This window comes from Poromitra crassiceps (genome assembly GCF_964638095.1).
Source record: "Poromitra crassiceps genome assembly, chromosome: 20".
Classification (NCBI taxonomy): domain Eukaryota; kingdom Metazoa; phylum Chordata; class Actinopteri; order Beryciformes; family Melamphaidae; genus Poromitra; species Poromitra crassiceps.
The window spans coordinates 8282178-8309585 of record NC_139637.1 but is presented as its reverse complement, the minus strand read 5'-3'; the positions used below and the strand labels follow the sequence as shown (position 1 = coordinate 8309585).

General features: G+C 44.1%; 1 protein-coding gene across 1 annotated transcript in view; it reads left to right on the top strand.

Annotated features, from left to right (window-relative positions):
* Positions 1-14441: 14441 nt before the first annotated feature.
* LOC310794824 (NLR family CARD domain-containing protein 3-like) overlaps positions 14442-27408 on the top strand; it is a gene marked incomplete at its 5' end in the record, with an annotated part of 18061 nt that continues 5094 nt past the window's right edge. Inside the window, 3 exons of the mRNA XM_083656878.1 lie at positions 14442-15935; positions 20935-21026; positions 21182-21228. Coding sequence (XP_083513004.1) covers positions 14442-15935; positions 20935-21026; positions 21182-21228 — 1633 coding nt within the window. The remainder of the gene's footprint in view (positions 15936-20934; positions 21027-21181; positions 21229-27408) is intronic.

Genomic DNA, 27408 nt, shown 5'->3' with positions numbered 1-27408 from the left:
GGTCACTGAGCAGCTACCAGAACAGTCTGGGGGTTGAGATCTTTGCTCAAGGTCTAATTGTTGGTAGTTTCACAGGGTGGAGAAAGAGTTACATATTCAAAGTTGACTTTCAAAGTTGTTACAGGGATTCAAACCGGCAACCTACTGGTGGTCAAAACCCTGCTTCTCTAACAGTTTCACTGCCACCACCCTGTTTTATCAATCCTTAGCAGGATCCAGCAGAAGAGAGCAGACTCCCCTGTACCCAGCTGTGTGTCCATGAAGAGTGACTGGTCTATGCATCATCCTCCTGTGTTCAAAGATGGACAGCAGCCTACTGAGCAAAGGTAAGAACTGAAAACAGACAAGTTTATTATTTGATTCTACTGAACAGACATAGTCAAGTCAAGTCAAGTTTATTTGTATAGCACATTTCATACACAGATGCAGTTCAAAGTGCTTCACATAAAATGATGATGAGGATGACATAAGAAAATAAAAAAAGAGGATAAAATAGACATTTCATAACAGCTTTGTCTTTATACTGTAGTTTGGACGCCAAGCATACCCTCTACTGGTACCTTGCATCTTCTGTTGCCCATACATGCCACAGCATTGGGTTTGCATAAAATCAGATGGAGGCAATTCAAAGTGCTTCACATAAGATGGTTGATACAAGAAAATAAGAGAATAAAAGAAGAGGATAAAATAGACATTTAAAAGCATCACATAGGCGAAATCTTCACTAGGGTTTCGAGGGACATGTCCCCCCACCTTTTAAAACCTAGATGTTGTTGTCCCCCCATCCTTAGCAGGATCCAGCAGGAGAGAGCAGACTCCCCTGTACCCAGCTGTGTGTCCATGAAGAGTGACTGGTCTATGACTCATCCTATGCATTTCAAAGATGGACAGCAGCCTACTGAGCAAAGGTAAGCAGGGGTGCAAACTTGTCACCTTTCGGCGAAATTCGCAGTTTTTAATCCAAAATAGGTCATTTGTGTGATTCGTGTAGACAGGGCCGCTGCTGGCCATTTGGGTGCCCTAAGCGTAATTGTTTTGTGGTGCCCCCCCCCCCCCCCCCGCAAAACTTTCAATAACTGTCAAACGAAAGACTGCAAATTCATTAATTATGAAGGATACTAGTGTATCTCACATTACATTACATGTGGCAAACAAACAATTGTTAGAATTACTGTACATGTCAGCAAACAAGCGATTGTTAAACTGTACATGCAAGCAGGGGCGGACTGGGATCATAATTTAGGCCGGGCATTAGATACCAAGGAGGCCAGGCCGATACGGGCCAACGTGCGTGCCGGCGTCCGAAGGGCGGCGGCGAAAAATTTGGGCTGTTTGAAGCCCAATTTGGGCCGTTTGAAGCCCAATTTGGACCGTTTGAAGCCAGATTTGGGCTGTTTGAAGCCAGATTTGGGCCGTTTGAAGCCCGATTTGGGTCGTTTGAAGCCAGATTTGGGCCAGTTGAAGCCAGATTTGGGCCGGTTGAAGACAGATTTGGGCCGTTTGAAGCCCAATTTGGGCCGAGTCCAATTTTACAATGAGATGCACCCACTTTAACCCTGAATAAAGTAATAAAAACACTAGTAAACCAGTAGGCGGCGCCTGTCCTGCTGTTCAGTGAGTGGCCTGACTGAGGGCACCAAAAAAAAAAAAAAAAAAAAAAAATTGGTGCCCTCAGTCACATGATGCCCTACGCAGTCTGCGTACTCTGCGTAATGGCGTGCGGCGGGCCTGCGTGTAGATCTGTTGAGTTTTTGAAATTGGGGTGGGGGTGGGGGGGGGATGTGCCTGGCGCTGTCTGGCGCTGACCTCCAAGTTGTCAAAAACAGATTCACACTGATCACGCTATGACTGAGTGTGTGTGCCACAGCGTGCTGTCAATCTCTCCCCCCGCATCATGCACACACAGAAAGGGAGGGAAATAGCAAAATAAAACGTTTTCAATGGCTTCTGTGTGCTTTATAATTGTGCAGAATCGTTTTATTTTGAAAATATCCGACTGGACGTCGTATTGTTATTATCGCTAACACACGAGTGCAGCCGGTCAGTGCGGTCTGCGTCTCTGCTTCGTGAGCTGGATTAGCTCGCTGGCATAACCAGACGGACCAGACTCCAAAACAGATGAGATTAAAATGTGTCAGACAATGGTTTTGTATGCAGGAGACAAGGCTACAGCTGCAGGATCAAATGGACAAAAAGACTGCAACACCACAAACACGACCAGAGCTCATCAGACAACAACTAACGATAAAGCACTATCCAGTGGCAGTATGGCCGCCTGTCACTCAACCGGGCCACGCCCTTAATTATGCATAACTTTAAACCTTTATTAACTCATTGAGTGCCAGCCACTTTTGGAAAACGGATGCTCCCAGTGCCAGAGTTTCAGAACGTTTTCAGTGATTTCTCGAGGCCCACAGAATATTGTGTGATATTTAAGCAATATAGCATGAGAGCCAGTGTGGCCATGTGGCATATATATCCCGCTGATCAGCTGTTATCCCACGAGGCCGCAGGCCGTATCTTATAGAACGGTTTCCAAGTATGATAATATAATAATAATAATAATACTATAAGTCCGACTGGCATGGCATTCTGATAGAGTCAGTTGAAACACTACTGTAAGGCGGGACCTCTAGCAAGAAGATAGACGTGTGGGTGATTTGATTGGATCGTTCTGGAGACTGAAGTTGACATTGGCCAATCCTGGCGCTTGCTGAGAAGCTGAGAGCTTTCTGCAAAGCCCGACACCAACTAACGTTACGTCTTATTTAGAAATGCGGGGTTAACAGCCTTTTTTTTGCAAAGAAGACATTAGCCCGCGTCTATTCTTGTACAAAACATAATTTTCTGCGAAGTATTAGTAAAGTTATAAGCGAAGATCGATTCACAAGGATCTGACAGCTGTCTCCGCCATTTTGTTTTTTCTACATTGTCATTTGAGGTAACCAAAGCCTTTTAGTAAGAGAGTTGCGCCATCATGCGTCATGGCTCTTCAAATAATAATCAATGGCCATGGGTTATGAGAGTGGTATACGGTATTTATACCATGGCTGTGAACCAATCAGATTGCTTGATTTGAGAGAGCCGTTTTATAATACTATGTAAACACCGCACACGCCCAAAGAACGATGAGACTCTCTTCTATCATCAGCAAAAAAAAGTTTATTGATATCATTTTCCGTTCTTTAGTTATGAGCCGGAGAAGATAGGTTGATTTCACCAAAAAGAGATGTTTCAAACTAGAAGCTGAGATAATTAGCCTTTTGTGAAATGAAGCATTTCAAGCACATGACTGACTCTGAAGCTAATATTTTCTGATGTAGTCACACCTCAAAAATAATTTCCTTCAATAAAACAGTGAAAACAAAGGAATTTTGTTTGGCAAAATAATATTTTTTAGCTGCAACCAGCAGCGCTGGCCCCTGCGTGCGCTGCTGGTTGCAGCTTCTTGCTGGTCTTGATTTACTGCTGGTGGGCATCAGATATTCTAGCTTGTGTTTGCCAATCCTGTCCTGCTGTCTGGGTCTGTCTGGGTCAGTGTTGTATCCTGCCCTGCGTGCCCCACCCCGCTCAACTGCAAACCCCACCTCCGTGGGAGTGTCTCTGGTGGCTCTCTGCTGCGTTTGCTCTGTACTGAAAAGTGCGCTACATCCAGCTTTTTTACAGCGTTCGCGTGTATTTGTCACCGGCTCCCATCGCTTCCAGTTGAGAATAATAACAACTCCACAACTAATCATGCGGATGGGCTATCGCAGCGGACACGGAGGGGCTCAATTGTGGCAGCAGATTGGCTGCTGCAGGCACAGCTAACGTTATGCTTCATGCATATCGATGCATACCGTTGCGATTTCCGTTTCCCCATGACTTCTTCTCTGTTTTTTCCTCGCCTTTCTGTAATCTGGAGAGCACTGTCGCCACCTAATGGGTCCGTAAAATAGCTTTTACACATTCAACATCCACCATACTTTCACAGGAGATGGATCAGGCTTTGATCCACGTCCCACCGTCAAAAAACGCAATTGACGACTTTAGTCGTCATTGGCACTCAACGTTACTATTTGAATTGACGACTATAGTCGTCATTGGCACTCAATGAGTTAAATGTAAACGGCTGAGTTATGCAAAAATTGACCCCCCTACAGTTGTTATGAAAAGGTGAAATTAGCTATATAGACCAAAACCATGTTTCGGTCCAGGCTGTAAAGATGTTTAATTACTGTTGGGGCATTTTAACAGGAACGACGGGACTTCTGAGTGCTGCCTCAAGTGGCCATTCGAGGAATTACAGCTTAAACAAAGACTTCCGCATCTTCAGGGGAAAGGTGGTAGGCTTGCCCCTTGGTCAAACCCTGAGCTAGCCCCCTGGTGGTCACTGAGCAGCTACCAGATCCGTCTGGGGGTTGAGATCTTTGCTCAAGGTCGAGTGGTGGTAGTTGCACAGGGTGGAGAAAGAATCATTCACTCTGACTTTGAAAGTTGGTACTGGGATTCAAACTGGCAACCTACTGGTCAAAACCCTGCTTCTCTAACATGTTCACTGCCACCAAGCTGTTTTATCTTCCTTAGCAGGATCCAGCAGAAGAGAGCAGACTCCCCTGTACCCAGCTGTGTGTCCATGAAGAGTGACTGGTCTATGGGTCATCCTCCTGTGTTCAAAGATGGACAGCAGCCTACTGAGCAAAGGTAAGAACTGAAAACAGACGAATAATAAACAGAAGTTTATTATTTGATTCTACTGAACAGACATAGTCAAGTCAAGTCAAGTTTATTTGTATAGCACATTTCATACACAGATGCAGTTCAAAGTGCTTCACATAAAATGATGATGAGGATGACATAATAAAAAAAAAAAAAGAGGATAAAATAGACATTTCATAACAGCTTTGTCTTTATACTGTAGTTTGGACACCAAGCATACCCTCTACTGGTACCTTGCATCTTCTGTTACCCGTACATGCCACAGCATTGGGTTTGCATCAAATCAGATAGAGGCAATTCAAAGTGCTTCACATAAGATGGTCGACACAAGAAAATAAGAGAATAAAAGAAGAGGATAAAATAGACATTTAAAAGCATCACATAGGCGAAATTTTCACTAGGGTTTCGAGGGACATGTCCCCCCACCTTTTAAAACCTAGATTTTGTTGTCCCCCCATCCTTAGCAGGATCCAGCAGGAGAGAGCAGACTCCCCTGTACCCAGCTGTGTGTCCATGAAGAGTGACTGGTCTATGCATCATCCTATGCATTTCAAAGATGGACAGCAGCCTACTGAGCAAAGGTAAGCAGGGGTGCAGCAAACTTGTCACCTTTCGGCGAAATTCGCAGTTTTTAATCCAAAATAGATCATTTGTGTGATTCATGTAGATCTGTTGAGTGTTTGAAATTGGGGTGGTGGGGTGGGGGGGGATGTGCCGGGCGCTGTCTGGCGCTGACTTCTGAGTTGTCAAAAACAGATTCACACTGATCACGCTATGACTGAGTGTGTGTGCCACAGCGTGCTGTCAATCTCTCCCCCCGCATCATGCACACACAGAAAGGCAGGGAAATAGCAAAATAAAATGTTTTCAATGGCTTCTGTGTGCTTTATACTTGTGCAGAATCGTTTTATTTTGAGAATATCCGACTGGACGTCGTATTGTTATTATCGCTAACTAACACAGGAGTGCAGCCGGTCAGTGCGGTCTGCGCTGGATTAGCTCGCTGGCATAACCAGATGGACCAGACTCCAAAACAGATGAGATTAAAATGTGTCAGACAATGGTTTTGTATGCAGGAGACAAGGCTACAGCTGCAGGATCAAATGGACAAAAAGACTGCAACACCACAAACACGACCAGAGCTCAGACAACAACTAACCATAAAGCACTATCCAGTGGCAGTATGGCCGCCTGTCACTCAACCGGGCCACGCCCTTAATTATGCATAACTTTAAACCTTTATTAAATGTAAACGGCTGAGACACAGCCGAAGAAGGGTGTGTCTGAGCTAAAAACTTTGGCACTTCCATGTGAATAATGGCTCGGTATTGGAAACTGTGTATTGATAATGTGTATATCGCGTGAAGCCATTGGAGCCGACCTCCCAGTGGTTAGAGGACCCGCGCATCCGAGACTCTGAAGAAGGAATGAGTGATGAGTCTCGCGCTAGCTAGCTGGCTGCTAGCTGGCCGCTAGCTGCTCCGGTATGCTTAGCTTTTAGGTGATAGCTCAAACTCAATGTACTTCGGTGATATTTTAATTCCGTTTTACACAAGGTGCAAACTACTGTTGACTTGTCCACTGTGCCATTTGGGAGTTTTTTAAGTAAAATGAGCCATTTAGAAGCATATTGCTGTCTTTATCCTCCATGCCTGCACAGGCAGGAGACAGGAAACGGCTGCGACCAGCTTGACTACAAGTACGGGTGCGATGAAGGGACAAAATAGCGTCAGGCGATTAACACGATTAAAAATAAATAACGCGTTACGGTCGGCCCTTAATCGCAACGCTGACAGCCCTAATAACAACACTATTGCACTATTGAGGGGAAACATCTGAGCTGGCATTACGTTAAACCAAAAAGTATTGGAGGCAGTCGCGCACATCCAAAAAACGTAAAGCAGGTGCAGGAACCAAAAAACAGTACAAAGTGAAACACTGGAGCTCCAATTACCTTTTTATTTAGCCATCCAACATTGACGTTTCGAGCTACTGCTCTTCCTCACGGTGAAAACACACCGCACGCGACTCCTGCACATAAGCTGAGTGGCGCGACCTTGTAAACAGCCAGTTTTCATTAGGACACCATGTTAACAGATCTGTCAGTCCACACCGAATTGCGTGCAGCGCGCACCGCGCAGCTCACGCTCAGCTCAGCGGACGCTCATGCCGCGCAACTCAGCCTGGATTTCTATTTTCCTGCGCGGCCATCTGCGCCCGTGAGCGACTCTGTCAAGCAGAACAAATCAGATCAGGGCAGACAGGAACTTCCAAACCGGACATTCGTCAAATAAAACCAATTTCAAAGTGAAATAATGTTTATTTACGATTGCCCCTTTGGAAGTGTGCAAAGAGAGAAAGAGCAGTTGGAGAGGGGGAGCGGCTTCTAGGGGCTCGTTGTCTGTGGAGCAACAAGTAGAGAGCTAGGACTCGCCTTCTCTCTACAACAGCACGCACTGGGAAAACGGGAGGAGAACAGACTTAATATGATGCAATTGCATTTTATAACATCGAAGGTAGCCATTAACAGTTATCCCAAACATATTACTTTGTATATTTATGTCGTCATTTACTACCCATGATAACGAAGACAGTAGATCTGGGGCAAAATATATAACGGACGAGCAGAGTGCGCAAAGTGAGCTGTGCTCTCTGTGTGGACACTTTAAGCGACTTCTGCGCGGAGGTGCGCTGCGCGGCGCATGCGCGCAAGTTCCGCGTACCGGTGTGTCCCCGCCGTCAGACATAAAAATTGTTACAAAGACGCCATGTTTAAATACACCCGTCATGTGATAGTCACATGACTCCAGAAAAGATACATAAAAGTTACATAAAAGCCACAGATGCACAACAACAGACACACAGTAGACAAATTATGTTTACATAACCATCAAGTATATATACAGGGTAAAAATACATATAGATCAGACCCTTAGGGCCCTATCGTTGTACGGCACTATGGTTTGCGCTGCCTTTACGCTGCGTTTGCGCGCCTCTTATTGCTATCTTCCCAGCGTCTTAAGCTATTGTCTGCCTCCACCGTCCAGTTTTGCGCTGTGATGACACAGGTGTAGGCGTGGCCCGGGCATGTCGGTGGGCCTCTACCCTATCATGTGTCTCGCGCAAGTGTCATTTAGCGCTGTGGGGAAGATACCGTCGGTATGTGCCGAGCACAAAGAGAGGTTTGGGAGTTGTCCGTTCCAAAATAGGCGTTACAGCGCAATGTGTTCGAAAAAAATCGCATTACATTACATTACGTCATTTGGCAGACACTTTTATCCAAAGCGACTTACAATAACACCTATAAGAAATAAGAAATCGCCTTGGGTGCTCTCAATTTTAACGCCAGGAAATAGCTGGTCTTAGCGCAAACGCAGACGTACGCCTGAGCGCAGACAGTCTCTACATCTCCGTGCAGTGCAGGAAGTCCTTGCTTGGATACATTTACTCATGGCCTGGATGTCACTCTCCTCGCGCCTGCACACACTCTTCTCTCCTCGGAATGCCACGTTGAGTTTCAACTATAGCCTGCATTCCAGAAAAAACACACCTTGATTTAGAAATGAGAATTTGTTTGTCATGGTTTTATTAGGCTACATAATTCCCGACCATACAGGTCTGTGGTGTAACATTAGATTACTTTAGGTAGGAGACCACATGCCACAGGCATTACCACACCTCCACAATACTTTTGGGCATAAACACGCCTAATACTCATCCTCATCAAGCAAGCTGACAATGATGGAATCATCAGCATACTTGATGATGAATCTGTCGGCATGACGACTAAAACAGTCATTTGTATACAGAATATACAAGAAGGCAGACAAGACACAACCCTGTGGTGAGCCGGTCGAGGATGTTAAGAAGCTGGACAGAGTTCCGTTTACTCTTACTTGTTGTGATCTATTTGTAAGAAAGTCTAGAATCCATCCAACAAGACCCGCGTCTAAACAAAAAAGGTGTACAAGTTTCTCAACCAAAATGTGAGGCTGGATCGTATTGAACGCTGAAGAAAAGTCTACAAAGAGCAGCCTGGCATGGTTTCCACTGCCTTCTAAGTGCTTAAAGACAAGGTTAAGTAGGGTAGCTATATATGCAGAACTGGACAGAGCCATCATCTGTTTGGAGACCAATAATAAGGAAAACAAACACACACATTACATTAAAAAAATATGTCAACATCACATAGTGTCTTTTCTTTCATCTTTAATCTTTCCATGTCTTCCCCATTCACTTCAATAGAACTGGCCCCAATGCAAAATTCAAACAGATCAGTAACATGACAATAAAAGTCTAAATTACTAGGCATGCCTTTTGTCATTGTGTTTTATCTGCAGACTAAGCGGTTCAGTTCAATAAAAGCCTTTATTTTTTGTATTGTTTAATTGAGTGATACTTTACTAAAACAATCATATATATTATATCAGAAGTGCTCTTTGTTTTGTGTTCACAGTAGTGATGTCAGTTAGATTTGGTTAGGTCAGAGCTATGGAATAGTCTTTTAAATCATCCATCTTTGCTCAACACATCTGTCTTTTGTCACCCCAGTTTTGCATAAAATACAGGTTAAGAACGTATTTCTTTAAATACAAAGATGTTAAATAATTATCGGTTATTGTATCCGTTATCGGCCAGGAGAAGCAGATATTTATCGGTTATCGTATCGGCTGTGTGTGTGTGTGTGTGTGTGTGTGTGTGTGTGTGTGTGTGTGTGTGTGTGTGCGCGTGCGTGCGTGTGCGTGCATCTGTGTGTGTGTGCGTGCATCTGGGTGTGTGTGCGTGTGTGTGTGTGTGCGTGTGTGACATTATATGACCTAATACTTCATGTGTTCTCCAGAGTCCACCAGGAGAGGTCAGAGGTTCCCAGTGGTCAGTCTGTCCAGGAGCTTCAAACAGACCTAGACTCCATATTTATGGTGTGTAAATGTACAACACATTTTACTGCAGCTACTGAATTACAAAACAACTACTCTGGTCTTATAACAGTCTGTTGTTGTTGTTGTTGTTGTTGTTGTTTCTCCTCTAGTCTCTCCCAAGACTCAAATATTACGTTGAATCGCTGCGCTTCGCATACTACACAAATGAGTCTGTGCCACTTCACAGCCACTGCTGGGGTTTGAGGGCGGGTCTAGGCGGGTTGAAATTGAATGAGTGACAGGTCATAGGACCAATGAGAGAGCGGTTTGAAAAATGGGCTGCGCCTCCCGTGCAGAGCCATTTAGATAGAAGAGTCCCGACATCTCCATTCACTCCAATGGACCAGTTTCTTACTCTCAAGAGTTCCAGGAATTAAGGTCCTGGATTAAGCAGCACTGTCGAGTTGCAGCAAAATAAACAGTTTGTGTTGTACTCTGAAAGGGTTTTCCCCCCCTTGAATCAAATTGTACATTATCAGCTTTATTTTAGCATGCAAAAGTAGCGCGAGACCCATTCCTGGCTGTTCATTGGCTAATGAGTCTCACATTTTGGTCATTGGCTAATGAGTCTCACATTTTGGTCCTCCGCTGACGCCACTCTCTCTAGTCTAGAGGACACTACTCCTGTGTCGTCTGATGGCAGATTGCAAAGTCGTTACTGAGTGGTGGAGACTGAATCCACCACTGGCCAATCACTGGCCAAGTGAACGGTTCACTTCCGTCCCCAGCTGGCTGAGGGGAGTGTCCCAGACCCAGAGAGAGATCTGCAGCATGCAGTAACGTAGTGTATCAGCGTAGCAACTCTCATGGGTCTGGCGTTGAGACTATTTCTCCCCAAACCCTGTTCCATCAGGAGGTCTTTTGCCTACTTCCTGGTCATTATTGTAGATAAGAATTTGTTCTTAACTAACTTCTTGCCTGGTAAAATAAAGATTGTTGGTTGATGAGGTCTTCAAGCTGCACTCTTTAGACAAGTGTATCTGATGTTATTACAGTATTATTATTATTTTTCAGAATGTTTAATTCAAATGTTATTCTGTTGCAGCTGCTTGAGCAGAACATTGTCACTTTTGTGAAGAAGGAGCTGAAGAGAGTCCAGCTGGTTCTGAGTCCAGATTACCCAGAATGCTTAGAGTGTCCGAGGGAGGAGGAGGAGGCTTTTCTAAACATCACACTGCTCTTCCTGAGGAGAATGAAGCAGGAGGAGCTGGCTGACTCTCTGCAGAGCAGTAAGAGGCTTTAACAGCTTTAACATGATGGAGGGAGGAAGTGGTGGCAAAATGGGAGATATATGATTCCGGTATTTAAATATAGACATTTCTCAAGAAAGATTGATTCAATTCCAGATTGCAAAATAATATTCACAATCCTCATGAATCATCAGCTAAAATTATTGATTTATTCATGTGGGTGTATAATGCTGAACACAGTATTATTTAAGAACAAATGCCACCACAGATGCATTTCACATTGGGTAGCACCAGTGGGCAAGTGAACTAGGGAATGTATGAAGCCAGTTCTGGAATTCCATTAATTCGAAAAGTCCGCAGGGGGGCGCACGTCAGGTCCGGAAGTGACGACACGTACATTGGCTCCAATGTAAAAATGAGCCGACTTCTCTCTCGTTCTGTGTCTTAAATAAACATTTTCCGAATGAGCTTATGGTCTGAATAAACAATTTCAAGTCTTTTTCATGCTCTCCTGGGCTCCGTTTTCTAAATTATGGTCCCATTTCGAGTAAAAGAGCCGATAAAAATTATAACTTTGGGGGCGGGATTTTCTTTGATTCACACCAGCCACAGGAAACCAGATGATTCCAACCAGTTGCCAAGGCAGGCTAGCTAGCTAGCTAGCAACGTAGCCAGATATTAAAAGTAAAATAACAGAAACAGCGTTACCCTTATGATATTTTAATGATGTTAGTAGACACACGTAACAGTATAGATCCCCGTGATGAGGTATGTTGATCAAAAGAACACCTAAAACGCTATATCAAAATCGGGTTTTAGTGGACGGGCAGCTCTGAAGTTGGGGCTTCAGAGCTGATCTGCGGCTAGCTAGCTAGCAACGTAGCAACAGTATAGAGCCCCCGAGGTCTGTTGATCAAAAGAACACCTAACGCTATATCGTTATGTAATGTGACTTGTGACATGATCACCACATTTCAATAAATATAACGTTTTTGCACATTTGAATGCTGCTGGTCGTTTGTCTAACGCTGTATATATTGGACATTTAAAGCTGATACACAATTGTGTTGAGGTAATTCCGCAAAGCTCAGTTAAAAATATAACGTGTAACACCAATGGAAGGATGGGTAGCATTAGCTAACGTCATCCAGGCTATAAACGTAAGGCTGTTATGAAACGCTGATTCAGACGTTACAATAATATGACATAATATGAGCCAGTTGTTATGTAATGTGACTTGTGACATGATCACCACATTTCAATAAATATAACGTTTTTGCACATTTGAATGCTGCTGGTCGTTTGTTTAATGCTGTATATATTGGACATTTAAAGCTGATACACAATTGTGTTGAGGTAATTCCGCAAAGCTCAGTTAAAAATATAACGTGTAACACTTGAAACAATCAAATGTAACTTTTTCACAGCAATACATACAGTCCAGCCCACCATGGTATAGGAAAGGAACTGTTTGAATTATATCGAAATATATTTGCATGGTGTAGCAATGCAGTCTGTTAAGATACTGTAAACATGCTAGATCGAGTATCGATACTCTGTGACACAGAAAGGCAGATGAGCTAGCAGCAGGGATCTTGTCACCCTGAATTCAGATAAACTTGTCTGTCTAGCTAGACAGCTAGACAATATTACTGTACCATAATACCACAAGCTAAAGGCAGCATACACCAATGGAGGGATGGGTAGCATTAGCTAACGTCGTCCAGGCTATACAGTAACGTTAGGCTATTATAAAGTTATGAAACGCTGATTCAGATGTTACAATAATATGACATAATATGAGCCAGTTAGCCTAGCTAGAGAGAGTAATTTCAGACCACCAGATATCACCATATTTCATTTCAATAAATATAAAGCATTCGTTGATTGAAGCAGACTGCTGATCGGTTGTTTCTCCATCGTCATGTCCTCTGGTCGAATCTTCGGTTCGTAGTTCGTGTTCACTCGACATCAACAATCTTTATATCACATCTGATCATTTTATCCAACCTGCCTCCGACCAGACAACTAAGGGATCATTCTGCGCGATCATATTTGCGACATTCAGATACATGATAATATACAACAAGGCTATCTTTGTTGACAATGTTTATTGACAAAAGCATTAAAACAAGCAAATATAACAATATTCTCCGGTCACTGGGAGATAGGCTACTAGCTACAACTTGTTCAAAGCAAATCTCTCATGTCAGCATTTGGCTTGTGTGTTATTGCAATTTTCTATGTCGAAACAACTGATCAGCAGTAACATGTAGTTTGGCGTTATAATCTCAGGAGAACAGAATATCATAGCTTTAATCTTCACAAATCATTTGATCCTCTGTTGTGTCCCATCACTGGTACTGGACGGCCACCCCTTGAAGAAACGAATGACACTGTTAATCACTGTATAACGTTAACGTTTGCTTACCCAACACTACGTGAGATTGGTAAATACTGTAAATGCAGAGGTGGATAAACTATCCAGAGGAGTTTAACCCCCTTGTTCCCCCTCTTGATTGATACAGTTGATTTAACGTTAGCTAGATAGATATAGATGAGTATATGCTCTGCCTCATCTCAAAGAGGTAGGTATTGGTAAACAGAACTGCGTTTGTTTTCCGTCTACGTCCGAATCTGTGCAGCATGCAATACTGTTTAACGTTTACTGTTTTATAATGTTAACTTCTGCTACTCTAACGTTAGTCCTCCTGTAATGACAAATGGACATGTAGCTAGCGTTAATGTCATGCTATGCAATTAGTGTTATGTTAGAAAATAAAATTACCTCGATTTTGTGGAAGATAGGAAGATGCAAGCGGCAGGCTGGTGACGCCGCGCGATGTCTGGAGGAAATAATACTCTGGTTTTTCTTCGGGCTACTGTATTCACTGTGAGAGCAATGGAGCAAGGCTAGCAATAGCAACTAACGTTAGCAACATTTGTTAGCCAAGCTAACGACTAGCTGGGAAAACAACTTGAACAAGATGGATGCCGTGGCTAGGAGGAAACCCTCCCCCAAGTCCCGTCCACGCTCACGCCCCTTCCTGTTTTCCCGGCTCCAGGCTTGAACAGATTTCCCACAATGCAACAGGAAAATCCATTCATCCAATCAAACGAAATCAAACAATATCGGGAAGTGAGCTTCATTTTGCCGTGTCAAAAACATATAGCTAAGGTGGTCCACTATATTTACTGTCAATGGGTAGCACACACAGTCAGGACCTGTTTGTCCACCAGTGATGAGCAGAATAGATGCCATGTGGTTAGGAAAAGTATGCATTCACATATTAATATTTACACTTCTCATATGTACAGCAACATCCACTGATTGATGTAATTTGTCCTTTCAGAAACTCTTGCTGGAGTGTGCCAACGTAATCACAAATCCAGTCTGAAGGAGAAGTTCCAGTGTCTGTTTGAGGGGATTGCTAAAGCAGGAAACCCAACACTTCTGAATCAGACCTACACAGAGCATTACCTCACAGAGGGAGGGAGTGGAGATGTCAATGATGAACATGAGGTGAGACAGATTGAAGCAGCATCCAGGAAACCAGTGAGACCGGAAACAATAATCAAAAGTGAAGACATCTTTAAACCCTTACCTGGAAGAGATGAACCAACCAGAACATTGATGACAAAGGGAGTGGCTGGCATTGGGAAAACAGTCTTAACACAGAAGTTCACTCTGGACTGGGCTGAAGACAAAGCCAACCAGGATATACAGTTCACATTTCCATTCACTTTCCGAGAGCTGAATCTGCTGAAAGGGAAAAAGTTCAGCTTGGTGGAACTTCTTCATCACTTCTTTCCTGAGACCAAAGTAATCTTCAGATTTGACAAGTTTCAAGTTGTGTTCATCTTTGACGGTGTGGATGAGTGTCGACTTCCTCTGGACTTCCAGAACAACAGGATTGTGACTGATGTTACAGAGTCAACCTCGGTGGACGTGCTGCTGACAAACCTTATCAAGGGGAAACTGCTTCCCGCTGCTCGCCTCTGGATGACCACACGACCGGCAGCAGCCAAGCAGATCCCTCCTGAGTGCATTGACATGGTAACAGAGGTGAGAGGCTTCACTGACTCACAGAAGGATGAGTACTTCAGGAAGAGATTCAGAGATGAGAAGCAAGCCAGAAGAATCATCTCCCACATCAAGACTTCACGAACCCTCCACATCATGTGCCACATACCAGTGTTTTGTTGGATCACTGCTACAGTTCTGGAGCTTGTGTTGAAAACCAGAAAGAGAAGAGACATGCCCAAGACCCTGACTGAGATGTACATCCACTTCCTGCTGGTTCAGTCCAAACAGGCGGATGTCAAGTATCATGGGAGTGCTGAAACAGATCCAATCTGGAATACAGAGAGCAGCAAGATGATTCTCTCTCTGGGAAAACTGGCTTTTGAGGAGCTAGAGAGAGGCAACCTAATCTTCTATGAAGCCGACCTGAGAAAGTGTAACATTGATATCAGAGCAGCCTCAGTGTACTCAGGAGTGTTCACACAGATCTTTAAAGAGGAGCGTGGGCTGAACGAGGACACTGTGTTCTGCTTTGTCCATCTGAGCATTCAGGAGTTTCTGGCTGCAGTTTATGTCTTTCTGTCCTTCATCAACACTGGTGTCAATCTCCTGTCAGAAAGTCAATCAACATCCTGGTGGTCAACACTATCAAGAGACAAATCTAAACTAACACGCCTCTACCAGAGTGCTGTGGACAAGGCCTTACAGAGTCCAAATGGACACCTGGACTTGTTCCTCCGCTTCCTCCTGGGTCTTTCACTAGAGACCAATCAGACTCTCCTAAGAGGCCTGCTGACACAGATAGGAAGTAGTTTGAAGACCAATCAGAAAACGGTCCAGTACATCCAGAAGAAGATCAAGGTGAATCCCTCTTCAGAGAAAAGCATCAATCTGTTCCACTGTCTGAATGAGCTGAATGACCGTTCTCTAGTGAAGGAGATCCAACAGCACCTGAGTTCAGGAAGTCTCTCCACAGCCAGACTCTCCCCTGCTCAGTGGTCAGCTCTGGTCTTCATCTTACTGTCATCAGAAAAAGAGCTCGATGTGTTTGACCTGAAGAAATACTCTGCTTCAGAGGAGGCTCTCCTGGGGCTGCTGCCGCTGGTCAAAGCCTCCAATATATCTCTGTAGGTGCATGCATAACTTGATGTCTTCAATATGAAATGCAATATACAGAAAAAACTATTTTCAAATTTCTTGTTCATGGCTAATTCTTCCCCAGGTTGAGTGGCTGTAAGCTGTCAAAGAGAAGCTGTGAAGCTCTGGCCTCAGTTCTCAGCTCCCAGTCCTCTAGTCTGCGAGAGCTGGACCTGAGTAACAACGACTTGGAAGATCCAGGTGTGAAGCTGCTCTCTGCTGGACTGAAGAGTCCACACTGTAGACTGGAGAGTCTCAGGTCAGTATCCTTTAAGCCCATGGTACACCAATCAAACCATCTCCAACAAACACAAACACAGATGTTTGTTTGGTGCCCCGTTGTTTGGAATTGTTTGGAGATGTTTGGTCAGATTCAACATGTTCAATCCTTTATAGAGGTCTTCACAGGTCTACTCGGGTATTACACATAATGATAGAATAGATAGTGATAGAATCGGACCCGACCCGGACCCTAATTGATCATAATAAATATGGACCCGGACCCGTACGGGTCTCGGGTCGGGTCCCTGATCCCACTCAGATACACCACAGAGAGGCACAGGAAATAATTCCTGCCTGTGAAGTAGCCGGCATCCCGTGTTGTGCACAACCACGCTCTGACGTATGTGTGCGTTTGCGTGACAGGTCTACCTGAGATTGTGAGGATTACTTTTTCTTTTCTTCTCTTTTTACATAGAAAACACTGCATTCTGGCGGGCAATGATCTAACGCAGTAATGCAGCCTTTCTTGGATTAGTAACTGTAATATAATTACTGTTTTGGAAATTGTAACGCCTTATATTACTTTGTTATTGAAAAAGTAAGTAATTACAGTAACACGCCCAACACTGTTTATATTTCATCGCGTGGTGAGTACACAAGTCAAAACATGTACATGTGAGTGTTTCTGGCGCTGTTAGAATTTGTATTTTGGGTGACTGAACGGCGATACCATAAGCCGCTTTCAGACATGCCTTGGAATTCGGAAGTTACAGTATCTAGAGGGCATCCAGATGGCGGTGTATGTATGTATGAACACATTTTGGTGAGCTATGCGAGCTCACGTGACCCTCCTACTATCTGGCGGTGAGACAACCTCGAGCCCTTGTATCAGGGACAGGTTCGCCCGATATTAAAATTAGACTGTTTAATAACAATCGAAAACCTTGCTCGTAGCTGCTTTAAGGCTATGCTCAGACAGTGAAGTACAGCTGTGTGGTCAGTTTTCACAACTCCCCATTGTGTGGTCATGTCCAAATTCCCCCCACCCCCGCCCCCTCTCTACTTTACACCCTACTTTACATGCTCCACATGTATGAAAGCAACATGCCTCATGTCTGAAAGGGTACACTTCACATATCCCCCGGGTCAGGCTCAGGGCAAGGGAATTGGAGGAATAACACTCCAACCTGACAGGAGGAACTAAATACAGTACCAGCAACAATTGTGCAGCCTACACATTTGAGGCCATAGAGACCTCCCAGGAAGCTACAGGATGAGGAACCAAATAAATTTAACTGAGCAAAATATCTCAATAACAAAAAACAATGTCTGACTCAGAGAAATGGAGAGAAATCAATATCATCATTCAAACCAGGGAAGGTGGTTGATTTTAGGGTTACAATCCAAAAAGTTTCTCTTTGGAGGAGATGTTTGAGTCTATCCCCTCCTCTGGCAGATTTGGGGATGACTTCTATTGTCATGAAATGCCATGCATTTCAGTGTTGGGCCTCTACCCTGATGAAGGCTCTCTGTAGCTGAACGCGTTGGTCTGTTTAATTGTGTAAGATTTAGCCATGCCACAATCAAGGCTTTTTAACTTTTCTACCTGAAACAGAGTGGCCTTGGATTTTTCAAGTTTTTCCTGTACTCTACTCCATTTTTTGACTTTTACAAGGATCCAACTTGAACTTTTTCTCATGCTTCTCTCCACCCTCACCAAAGAGCACCTGTTTCAGTGATTTTACTAAGGACCCACGCAGCGGTTCCTCATCCCTTCTGTTAAATAAAGTTTGACTGAGCTCCAGCTAAATTGTCAAGTATTGCAGCCTGCTTGCCACCCAGGCACTTACTATATGTAGCCTACTTAATTTATATGATATAAATGTAACCAAACAGGTCGGCTTTGTGCACACAGGATACGTAGGTTAATTTTCTTTTGGTGATAGATCCTTTATTGATTTGTTTGGGAAGAGGGTTTACTCTGAACAAATTTGAGAACTGAACGGAATTGAAGAAACTGAATTTCTACCTTTTGCTGTACAGTACCTCCAATACACTGGATATTGGGTTTGCATTCTCACTCTGATTATGTAAGTGTTAGTGCACGATGAGGTGTCCATTATCAGAAGTTATTGGACGACGTGGAGGCGTAAACCGTCCGAGGCGAAGCCGCGAATTCCAATAATTTCGGATAATGGACACCTCGAAGTGCATTAACCCGCTTATACCATGGTCACTTGGCAAAGAAACAAAACAAGACCATTCATTTATATTTCCATGCATTTTGCAATCAAAATCTAGTTTTCATAACCTTGAATATGAGTTGAGACCCGGCGAGACAAAATAGTCCCCTCGGCTGCTCAAGATTAGGCTATCATTGGATAAAATGGCCGCTTAGTGCCTGCACCTGGCACAATTCTAGAGTCAAGCTAACTTTGACCGACTAATGTTTTTTCTAAACTTATAAAAGTGCCATATTAAGCGTTAACGGTGGTATAGAGCTCAAACGGCTCTGTCGTGGTCGTAATCCTGCCGCATTGATATGAACGGTGAACAGAACATTTAGCTAGGTGTACATTATCACTGTACATTATCACAAATTATACCATGGTCTGGGTGAATACTCGATTCTGATTGGCTGCAAGGTGTCCATTAAAAAGTGATATTGTACAGTGATAATGGACACCTAGCTAAATGGTCTGTTCACCGTTCATATCAATGCGCCATAGTTTCATCAGTGTCAGGAGAGCAGTTTGAGCTCTATACCCCCGTTAAGGGTTAATATGACAATTTTGGAACTTGAGAAAAAAATTGAGTCGGTCAAAGTAAGTATTTAAATCACCCCTGTGTGCTCAGTTTATCAAAAATAACTCTTATTTACAATTTTGATTTTCGTTTCGGAGATTTTTTAACCTCGCGTCATCAGGCTCTTCTCGGCGAGAAAGAGGAGATTTCCCTCGCTCGTGCACGAGCCCGGCCTTTGACACAGAGAGAGAGAGAGAGAGAGAGAGAGAGAGAGAGAGAGAGAGAGAGAGAGAGAGAGAGAGAGAATTTTCGTTTCGGAGATTCCCTCTCCTGAGAGAAGCCGGCTCTGTTCTGGTCAGCTGACAGAAACCGGGCTCTCAGCTGTCAACTGTCAAACCTCCTGTTTACAACTTGCAGCAACCAGCAGCCAGGCGCTCTGGGAGAGCGCGCGCTGCCTCTTATCACTGATACAAATCAAGGGGTCCACCCGCTATGCACAAATCAAGTCAAAGAGGAAAAAGACGAGATCAACAAAAAGAAAACAACGCAATGGGCAGTTAACAGCAACACACTGAGAGACGTCCTTGTACAAAACATACCTGGACTCCAACATACTGAAAGCAGATAGTTTTCACTCTACTCCTGCCTCGCGCCATTTACGTCTTATAAGACCCGCAGACGTTAACGCAGAGAGTTCTCTCTGCATGTCACCACATACAGCCCCCGCTGCTCTGTGTTACTTCCTGAAACTCGATCGCTCTTAAATGTTAATATACTTGGCCAATACGTATCTATCATACAAAATAAAGCAAGCTGCCAAACGGTAATGTCTTCATTTAATGTAGAACGCAAAACATCGTTAAACCCGCATTCCTGTGATAAAGTTAACGTTTGAGTCGGCTTTAAAACGGAGGGTGGTGGAATAGTGGGAGGGACTATTTTATTTCGTGGAAGACTGATTTACAGTATGAATAACAGACATTTAGCCATTTAGATTGCTTTATTTATTACACATGGAAATATAAATGACTGGTCTTATTGTTTTGTTGGCAAGTGACCATGGTATAAGCGGGTTAATGCACTTCGAGGTGTACATTATCACTTTTTAAGGGACTTCGCGGAGGCAACCATCCTCGGCTTCGCCTCGGACGGTTCACGCCTCTCGCGTCGTCCCTTAAAAAGTGATAATGTACACCTCGTCGTACATTAACCCTTACTTAATGGACACCTTGCAGCCAATCAGAATCGAGTATTCACCCAGACCATGGTATAATGCTTGTTAACATTCTGCTTGGTGGTTCAAAAAGTGGCCCCAGGGCAAAGCCAGTTGAGTATCCCTGCTTTAGCCCATAGCACACCAATCAAACATTCCCAAACAACTGCCAGCATTGTTGTTGTTCTTTAACCTGATCAACAGATGGCCATTTACATCCTGCTTTACATACAGATTACTATCAGCAGACAAACACCTGTGGGTGATTTTCTCTGTCCATGTATTTTTTAAACCAGGCCGTGATACCAACATTTAGCCCTTCATAGCCCCTCTGAATGACTTTCCATGAGGGCATTTCATTCTTTCCTCTCTGAGCTGCCTCAGTTGTTGAAACCTGAAAAAGTAGAAAGGACTTCTAATATTCTGTCAGACAGTGAGTAGAGAACTCTCAAACTGCAGCACATAACCACAGAGCTGACCAGCCAACTGTATGAGGCAGTAACCGTTTTGCTAGAATTTGACGGCATTATCACAACTAATTTCACAGTAGGCTACTAATCAAATCTGACATGGATTCATTTGTGTGTGTGTGTGTGTGTGTGTGTGTGTGTGCGTGTGCGTGTGTGTGTGTGTGTGTGTGTGGGGGGGGTGTGTGTGTGTGTGTGTGTGTGTGTGTGTGTGTGTGTGTGTGTGTGTGTGTGCAGTTTGTCAGGCTGTCTGCTTACAGAGGAAGGCTGTGCTTCTCTGGCCTCAGCTCTGAGCTCCAACCCCTCCCATCTGAGAGAGCTGGACCTGAGCTACAATCATCCAGGAGGCCCAGGAGTGGAGCTGATCTCTGCTGGACTGGAGGATCCACATTGGAGACTGGACTCTCTCAGGTATATATTTAAAAAGCATCACCCTCCCCTATTTCCTCCAGTGACCCCTTCCATAAATAATGAACGGTTCCCATTATATGGAAAACCCTTCATAGGGAAGGTTTTGTTTCTGTCCTCAAATAGAATACTCTGGTCTGACTTTGTTTGCCCCACAGTGTGGACCATGGTGGAGTCCAGAGGTTGAAACCAGGAGTGAGGAAGTGTAAGTGTTTATCTCCTTAATAAATGCACGACCATCTGTCTGTATGTTCTCTGTTTATCACACATCTCGAGAGCCATTTGTCCGATCGACTTCAAACTTGGCGAGTGTGTTTCTGAGACACTGAGAAAATGCAGTGTTGAATAGTGCAAATTAGACACGTGACATGTTCAATATTAATACTTTTAGAAAAGATTTTTACTATAAGCACCGCCCCTCTGGGATGCGCTGGCAACCGGCGAGCCGGAAGCTGTGTGGCGCTGGCGGAGCTTAATAATATATGTGAAATTTGTGGACCTATAGGAGGTAAATCTGTGCATGGATTTTATTTTCTCCAGCGGATATCTTAAGGCTGCAACACACCACCAAAACTTCAAAAGACAAAGAATGCCGACTGTTGCATCACCTCACGTCTCCTGTGTCGCGGCCAAAAATGTGCACTTGAACACATTGCAAAGACAACAGTCAACTAGTATAGCACATATGTTACTGTAACTGCATGAGACCATAGTCAAGTCAAGTTTATTTGTATAGCCCTAATTCACAAGCATGTCTCAGAGGACTTCACAGAAAATATGTCTAGCTAATTCTAGCTGACACAACAGTAGCAATTACCGTAGTAAGGAAAACACATTGAACAATCATATGATAGAGAAATATAGAAATATAGAATAGAAAGGGTGCCATGCTTTAGGGTAGAATGGGTGCTATGCTTTAGAATAGTGGGGGAGGAGAGATCAGGAGAGGGAGGAGGTGGGGAGTGTGCAGGGGAGGGAGAGCAGGGGGAATGTGAGAGGAGAGAGCAGGAAAGTGATGAGGTCAATTTCCCACATGAATGGGAAATGTGGGGGAGGAGAGAGCAGGGAAGGGGAGGAGAGAGCAGGGAAGGGGAGGAGGTGGGGAAGGGAGAAAGAGGAGAGAGCAGAAGAGGGGAGGAGGGAGGTAGAGCGGGAGATGTGGGGGCGGAGAGAGCAGGGAAAGGGAGGAGGTGGGGAGGGAATGGGAAATGTGGGGGAGGAGAGAGCAGGGAAGGAGAGGTGTGGAAGGAGCAGGGGACGGGGGAAAGATAATGGGTGCCATGGTATAGAATAGAATGGGTGCCATGCTTTAGAATAGTGGGGGAGGATAGTTCAGGAAAGGGAGGAGGTGGGGAGGGAGAGCAGGGGGAGTATGAGAGAGAGTATGAGGAGAGAACAGGGAAAGGAGGGGATGCCATGCTTTAGAGTAGAATGAGTGGCATGCTTTAGAGTGTGAGAGAGGAGAGAGCAGGAAAAGGGGGGAGCAAATCAGACAATCTGACTACTCTAGCCATTAACCAGAACTAACTAGAACTCAGGGAATCTAGCTAATCTACAGCCTAGTCTGCCCTGTCCTATTCTGCTCTAGTCTGATTTTAGCCTGAACACTAGGTCTACAGCCTACAGTTAGGCTGTAGCTAATCTATCGCCTAACCTAAGCTATTCTAACCTACCGGCATCCCTCTACTAGTGATGCAGAGCACCGATGCCCCCCCCCCCCCCCCTAGTAGTATTCTGTCCATACTACTAGGATGACTAATACTATACTGCTAATTCAGGTCTAGTGCGCACCACATGGATTGCCTCAGTGACTTGTTGGCTGAGGAGGAACCTTGTGAGGGCCGATGTACTGTAAGGGCCCAACTATGGACCCCCTCTGGGGACCCCCCTCCGGGACAGGCCAAGAAGATGCCGGGCTAACCATTTACAGAGTTTCACATTATAGAAATAAAATTTACAAAAGAACAGAAAATTGAAAATGTAAATAGGTGTCCAACAAAAGCAATATGAAAATGTAGTCTTTAAATGATCCTAAGATCAGGGAAGAAAGTTGAAAGTGTAAAAAGGTAGATTCCAAAAAGAAATAGAAAATTGACTCTTTAAGTGTTAGTACGTTCAGGGAATACTAGCTAATTAGCTAGCTGAAAAGGGGGAAAATGATCAGGAGTTCCACGAGGGTGATCTGAGGGATCCATGAGTCCGCATTGGTGGCATCGACCGAGATGAGAGGAGGGGAGGATAGGGGTCGGTGGTGATGATGAGGCCGGGGAAGGAGGGGAGCGAAGGAGTAGTGGGTAGATGGGCCAGAGTGACAACAGGTGGCCAGGACGATGGCGATCGGATCGAGGGCTGCGGTGGCTGTCAACGGGCGGGCGGGGGTGCAAGTCAGGCCAGTGAAGGACACCTGAGGAGGACAGAGAGAAGAGGGCAGAGCCAGTACGAAGGAATCTGCGCAGAGGTGGAACTAAGTTTGGCAGCTAATAATTTTCTGCCTATACTGCTGGGACAACTGATACTATACTACAAAATCAAGTCTAGATTTATACTGATACTGCTGGCTTGAGACAGCCCGCTCAGCAGTTCAGGACTAAGTTTATTCAGCGGATATTAGATATTCTGTCCATACTACTAGGATGACTAATACTATACTGCTAATTCAGGTCTAGGTAGTCTAGGTCTAAGTTTAGACTGATACTGCTGGCTTGTGATAGCCCGCTCAGCAGTTCAGGACTAAGTTTATTCACCAGCTATTAGATTTTCTATCTAAGCTACTGGGTCGACTGATGCCATATTATTAAATTAGGTCTAAGTCTAAGTTTATACTGATATTGCTGGCTTGAGACAGCCCGCTCAGCAATTCAGGATTATATATACTCAACCGCTAATAAATGTTTCCAGAGAATGACACCATCAAACACAACCATATGATTGGGAAAATAAATGGGTTTTGAGTGTAGTTTTGAAGATTTCAATAGAGCCAGCTTCCCTAACTGACCATAGGACTGTGCATATAAACCAGATACATGAAACAAAGCAGTGTTTGCCAATATCTGATAAAAAATAGTTGCAAATGGCCCTGCTGTTGTCGGGCCTTGCCTGGTCTTTTGCTTGTGAAAGAAGAAAGGAAGAAGTAGATGCGTAAATATAAGGAGAAGCTGAACTAAATGTGTCATGTCATACAGGCTCAAAGGGCTTTCCTGAAGCCCATGCTGTTGTGAACATTTCGAGTGACATCACTGATGATATTACTCAGGCCCACCTACTTAGCCATCACCACTGAGTGACATCACTGATGATATTACTCAGGCCCACCTACTTAGCCATCACCACTGAGTGACATCACTGATGATATTACTCAGGCCCACCTACTTAGCCATCACCACTGAGTGACATTACTGATGATATTACTCAGGCCCACCTACTTAGCCATCACCACTGAGTGACATCACTGATGACATTACTCAGGCCCACCTACTTAGCCATCACCACTGAGTGACATCACTGATGATATTACTCAGGCCCACCTACTCAGCCATCACCACTGAGTGACATCACTGATGATATTACTCAGGCCCACCTACTTAGCCATCACCACTGAGTGACATCACTGATGATATTACTCAGGCCCACCTGCTCAGCCATCACCACTGAGTGACATTACTGATGATATTACTCAGGCCCACCTACTTAGCCATCACCACTGAGTGACATCACTGATGATATTACTCAGGCCCACCTACTTAGCCATCACCACTGAGTGACATTACTGATGATATTACTCAGGCCCACCTACTTAGCCATCACCACTGAGTGACATCACTGATGATATTACTCAGGCCCACCTACTTAGCCATCACCACTGAGTGACATCACTGATGACATTACTCAGGCCCACCTACTTAGCCATCACCACTGAGTGACATCATAGTTGTCATAACCAGCTTTTGTCCTATATCACTTGAAAGTTGCTCATTAAATAGACTCCTCAGACATAATAAACTTAACGACCTGATCTGTCAGAGGACCTATCGAGGACTGTTCTGCTTCTTTTACAACAGCGCCTCCAGTCATTATGTTGCAGTGGAACAAACTGTTAGTCTTTGCTTCTTATCAATGTAAGCTCTTTGGCACAAATGGTGATGAGTGTTGTTACAGCGTGTGCACGTGTACGTTTTCATAGAACATAAAAGGTGAAACAGGGAGGAGTAACTGACAGGAGGGGAGCTTTAAAACCCCCATCAGTAACTTTTTCACCTTAATATAAGATGGTCCTGTGTATTCTAAGAGGGAAAATGACGCCTCTATTGGTCACACAGCGCCCTCCAAAGGCCTCTCCTGGCACTAAGCATTTTGTGCCTGCGTCCCGTAGACAGCATGAGCGGCATACCGCGCATGCGCTGTACAGCGGAAGCGCTGTGTTCAGTAAAACAAGGAAGTAACTCGGTGCGGATTTGATACGAAAATGATGTTTCACGTAACTATGGATTATTATTTCATCATGTGGTGAGTACTCAATGTCACCACATGTACATAGAGCTTTCTGGCGCTGTGTTTTGTTGACTTTGAATGGCGATACTGATACAGACTATTGCACCCAGAGGGCGCAGTTTCCCCAATAGCAAAACTTGGAGAAGTTGCTGAATGGGGCTTTAAAGTCGAGCTGAACCCAAAAATAACTTTTATTTTATTTTAGCTCAAATACCTGGGTATGCAGTGCACCTATGTATGCCAAAGAAAATCTCAAAAATCGAATTTCTTTAGTTTTTCACACTTTCACATCAAAAGTTCATTTTTCAAGATTTCATTCATAACCGTAAACTAAAGTTTGCTGAAGTCACATAGTACTATACAATTTCTACCCCATTTCATCCAATCATATCACGACATGGCAGCTGTCAATCAAATCTTAATTTCAGCATAATTTTCTCTTCTAAATGAAGGAGAAAATGGCACCTAGTGCCTGTCATCTGGCAGAATTCCTATCCCATAAACTAACTACTAACTTGGCCATTTGTATGTTGATATACACAATAAAGAAAACGGTTATGCCTAAGAATGCAAAGAAATGTAACTGGCTCGTTAAAACTCGCATTCCAGGAATATTGTATTTACCACAATAGCGTTAATGGCACGTGCCTGAGAGCCTGGTTGTCAGGGGTCGCACCTCGGAGATTCCAGGCCGACGGTCTGCACTCTCCGCTCCGGCAGCTGGCTGCCTGCGGCTCGCTGAGCTCCACTCAACCACTAAACCTGGCGTCACCTGGCTCTTCCCGAGGAGAGCGCCACAACACCCTGAATCCCACTCGATTTGGGGGTGGAACACGCCAGGATTGGCCAAAGCCCAATCCAGTCCCCATAATTGTCAAATAAAATCATCAACATGCTACTATGACCCGCCTCTCAACCTGTCATCTCAGACAAGTTATGTTTTCAGTCTGAAACGGAGTCCGACCCACGCGCCACTTGGGCTCCGAACGGAGCCCAAGTGGCGCCAGAGTCAGAGTCAGTCAGTTTATTTACCATTTGCAGTCGAAACTACATTGGAATTGGGGTGCAAGATCTTAAAACATAGACACATATATGACAAGTCATGACAACATAAAAGAGCACATAAAAAGACAAACAATAAAAAAGTTTAAAAAGTAAGTAAGGTAAAATAAGAGAATAAAACAATAAAATTAGACAGGTACATCTGTGGATAAAAGCCCGAGTCATCCAGCTCACTTTTAAAGTGCAGGAATAAAGTGCACTCAATAATACAGCAATAAAAGTTAACAAGGATCTGGCTGTTGTGGGTGAACTCCTTTTACTTTTATCCAGATGTTCATATACAGAGTTCAAAGCTATAGAGACTGCATCCTCAACTGATCTGTTTTTCCTATAAGCAAACTGCCAAGGATCAAGAGTAGAAGGAATCTGACATTTAATGTAGTCCAGCACTAAACGCTCCAGACATTTCATAAACACTGATGTTGATGCAATGGGTCTGTAATCATTGTGACATGTAACAGGAGATTTCTTTGGGACTGGGACTACAATGGACTCCTTGAAACTTTTTGGAACAATGCGACGCTGCAGTGACATATTAAAAATATCTGTCATCACAGGGGCAAGCTGCTCAGAGCAGGACCTGGCAACTCAGGGAGGAATGCCGTCCGGTCCAGCGGCCTTCCCCACCTTGAATGAATGAATGAATGAATGATTTTATTTCGAGTGTTTAACAAAAAACAACCGAAAAGGATAGGTGAGAAGCCATAGGCTTATGGTAACCTACCCACTTACAACAACTCATTAATGCTCAATCAATCATGATAGAATACAAGTAACAGTGCCATTCTATTACAATTAATGCTAAGTGACAAATAAAAGATAACAAATTGTAACC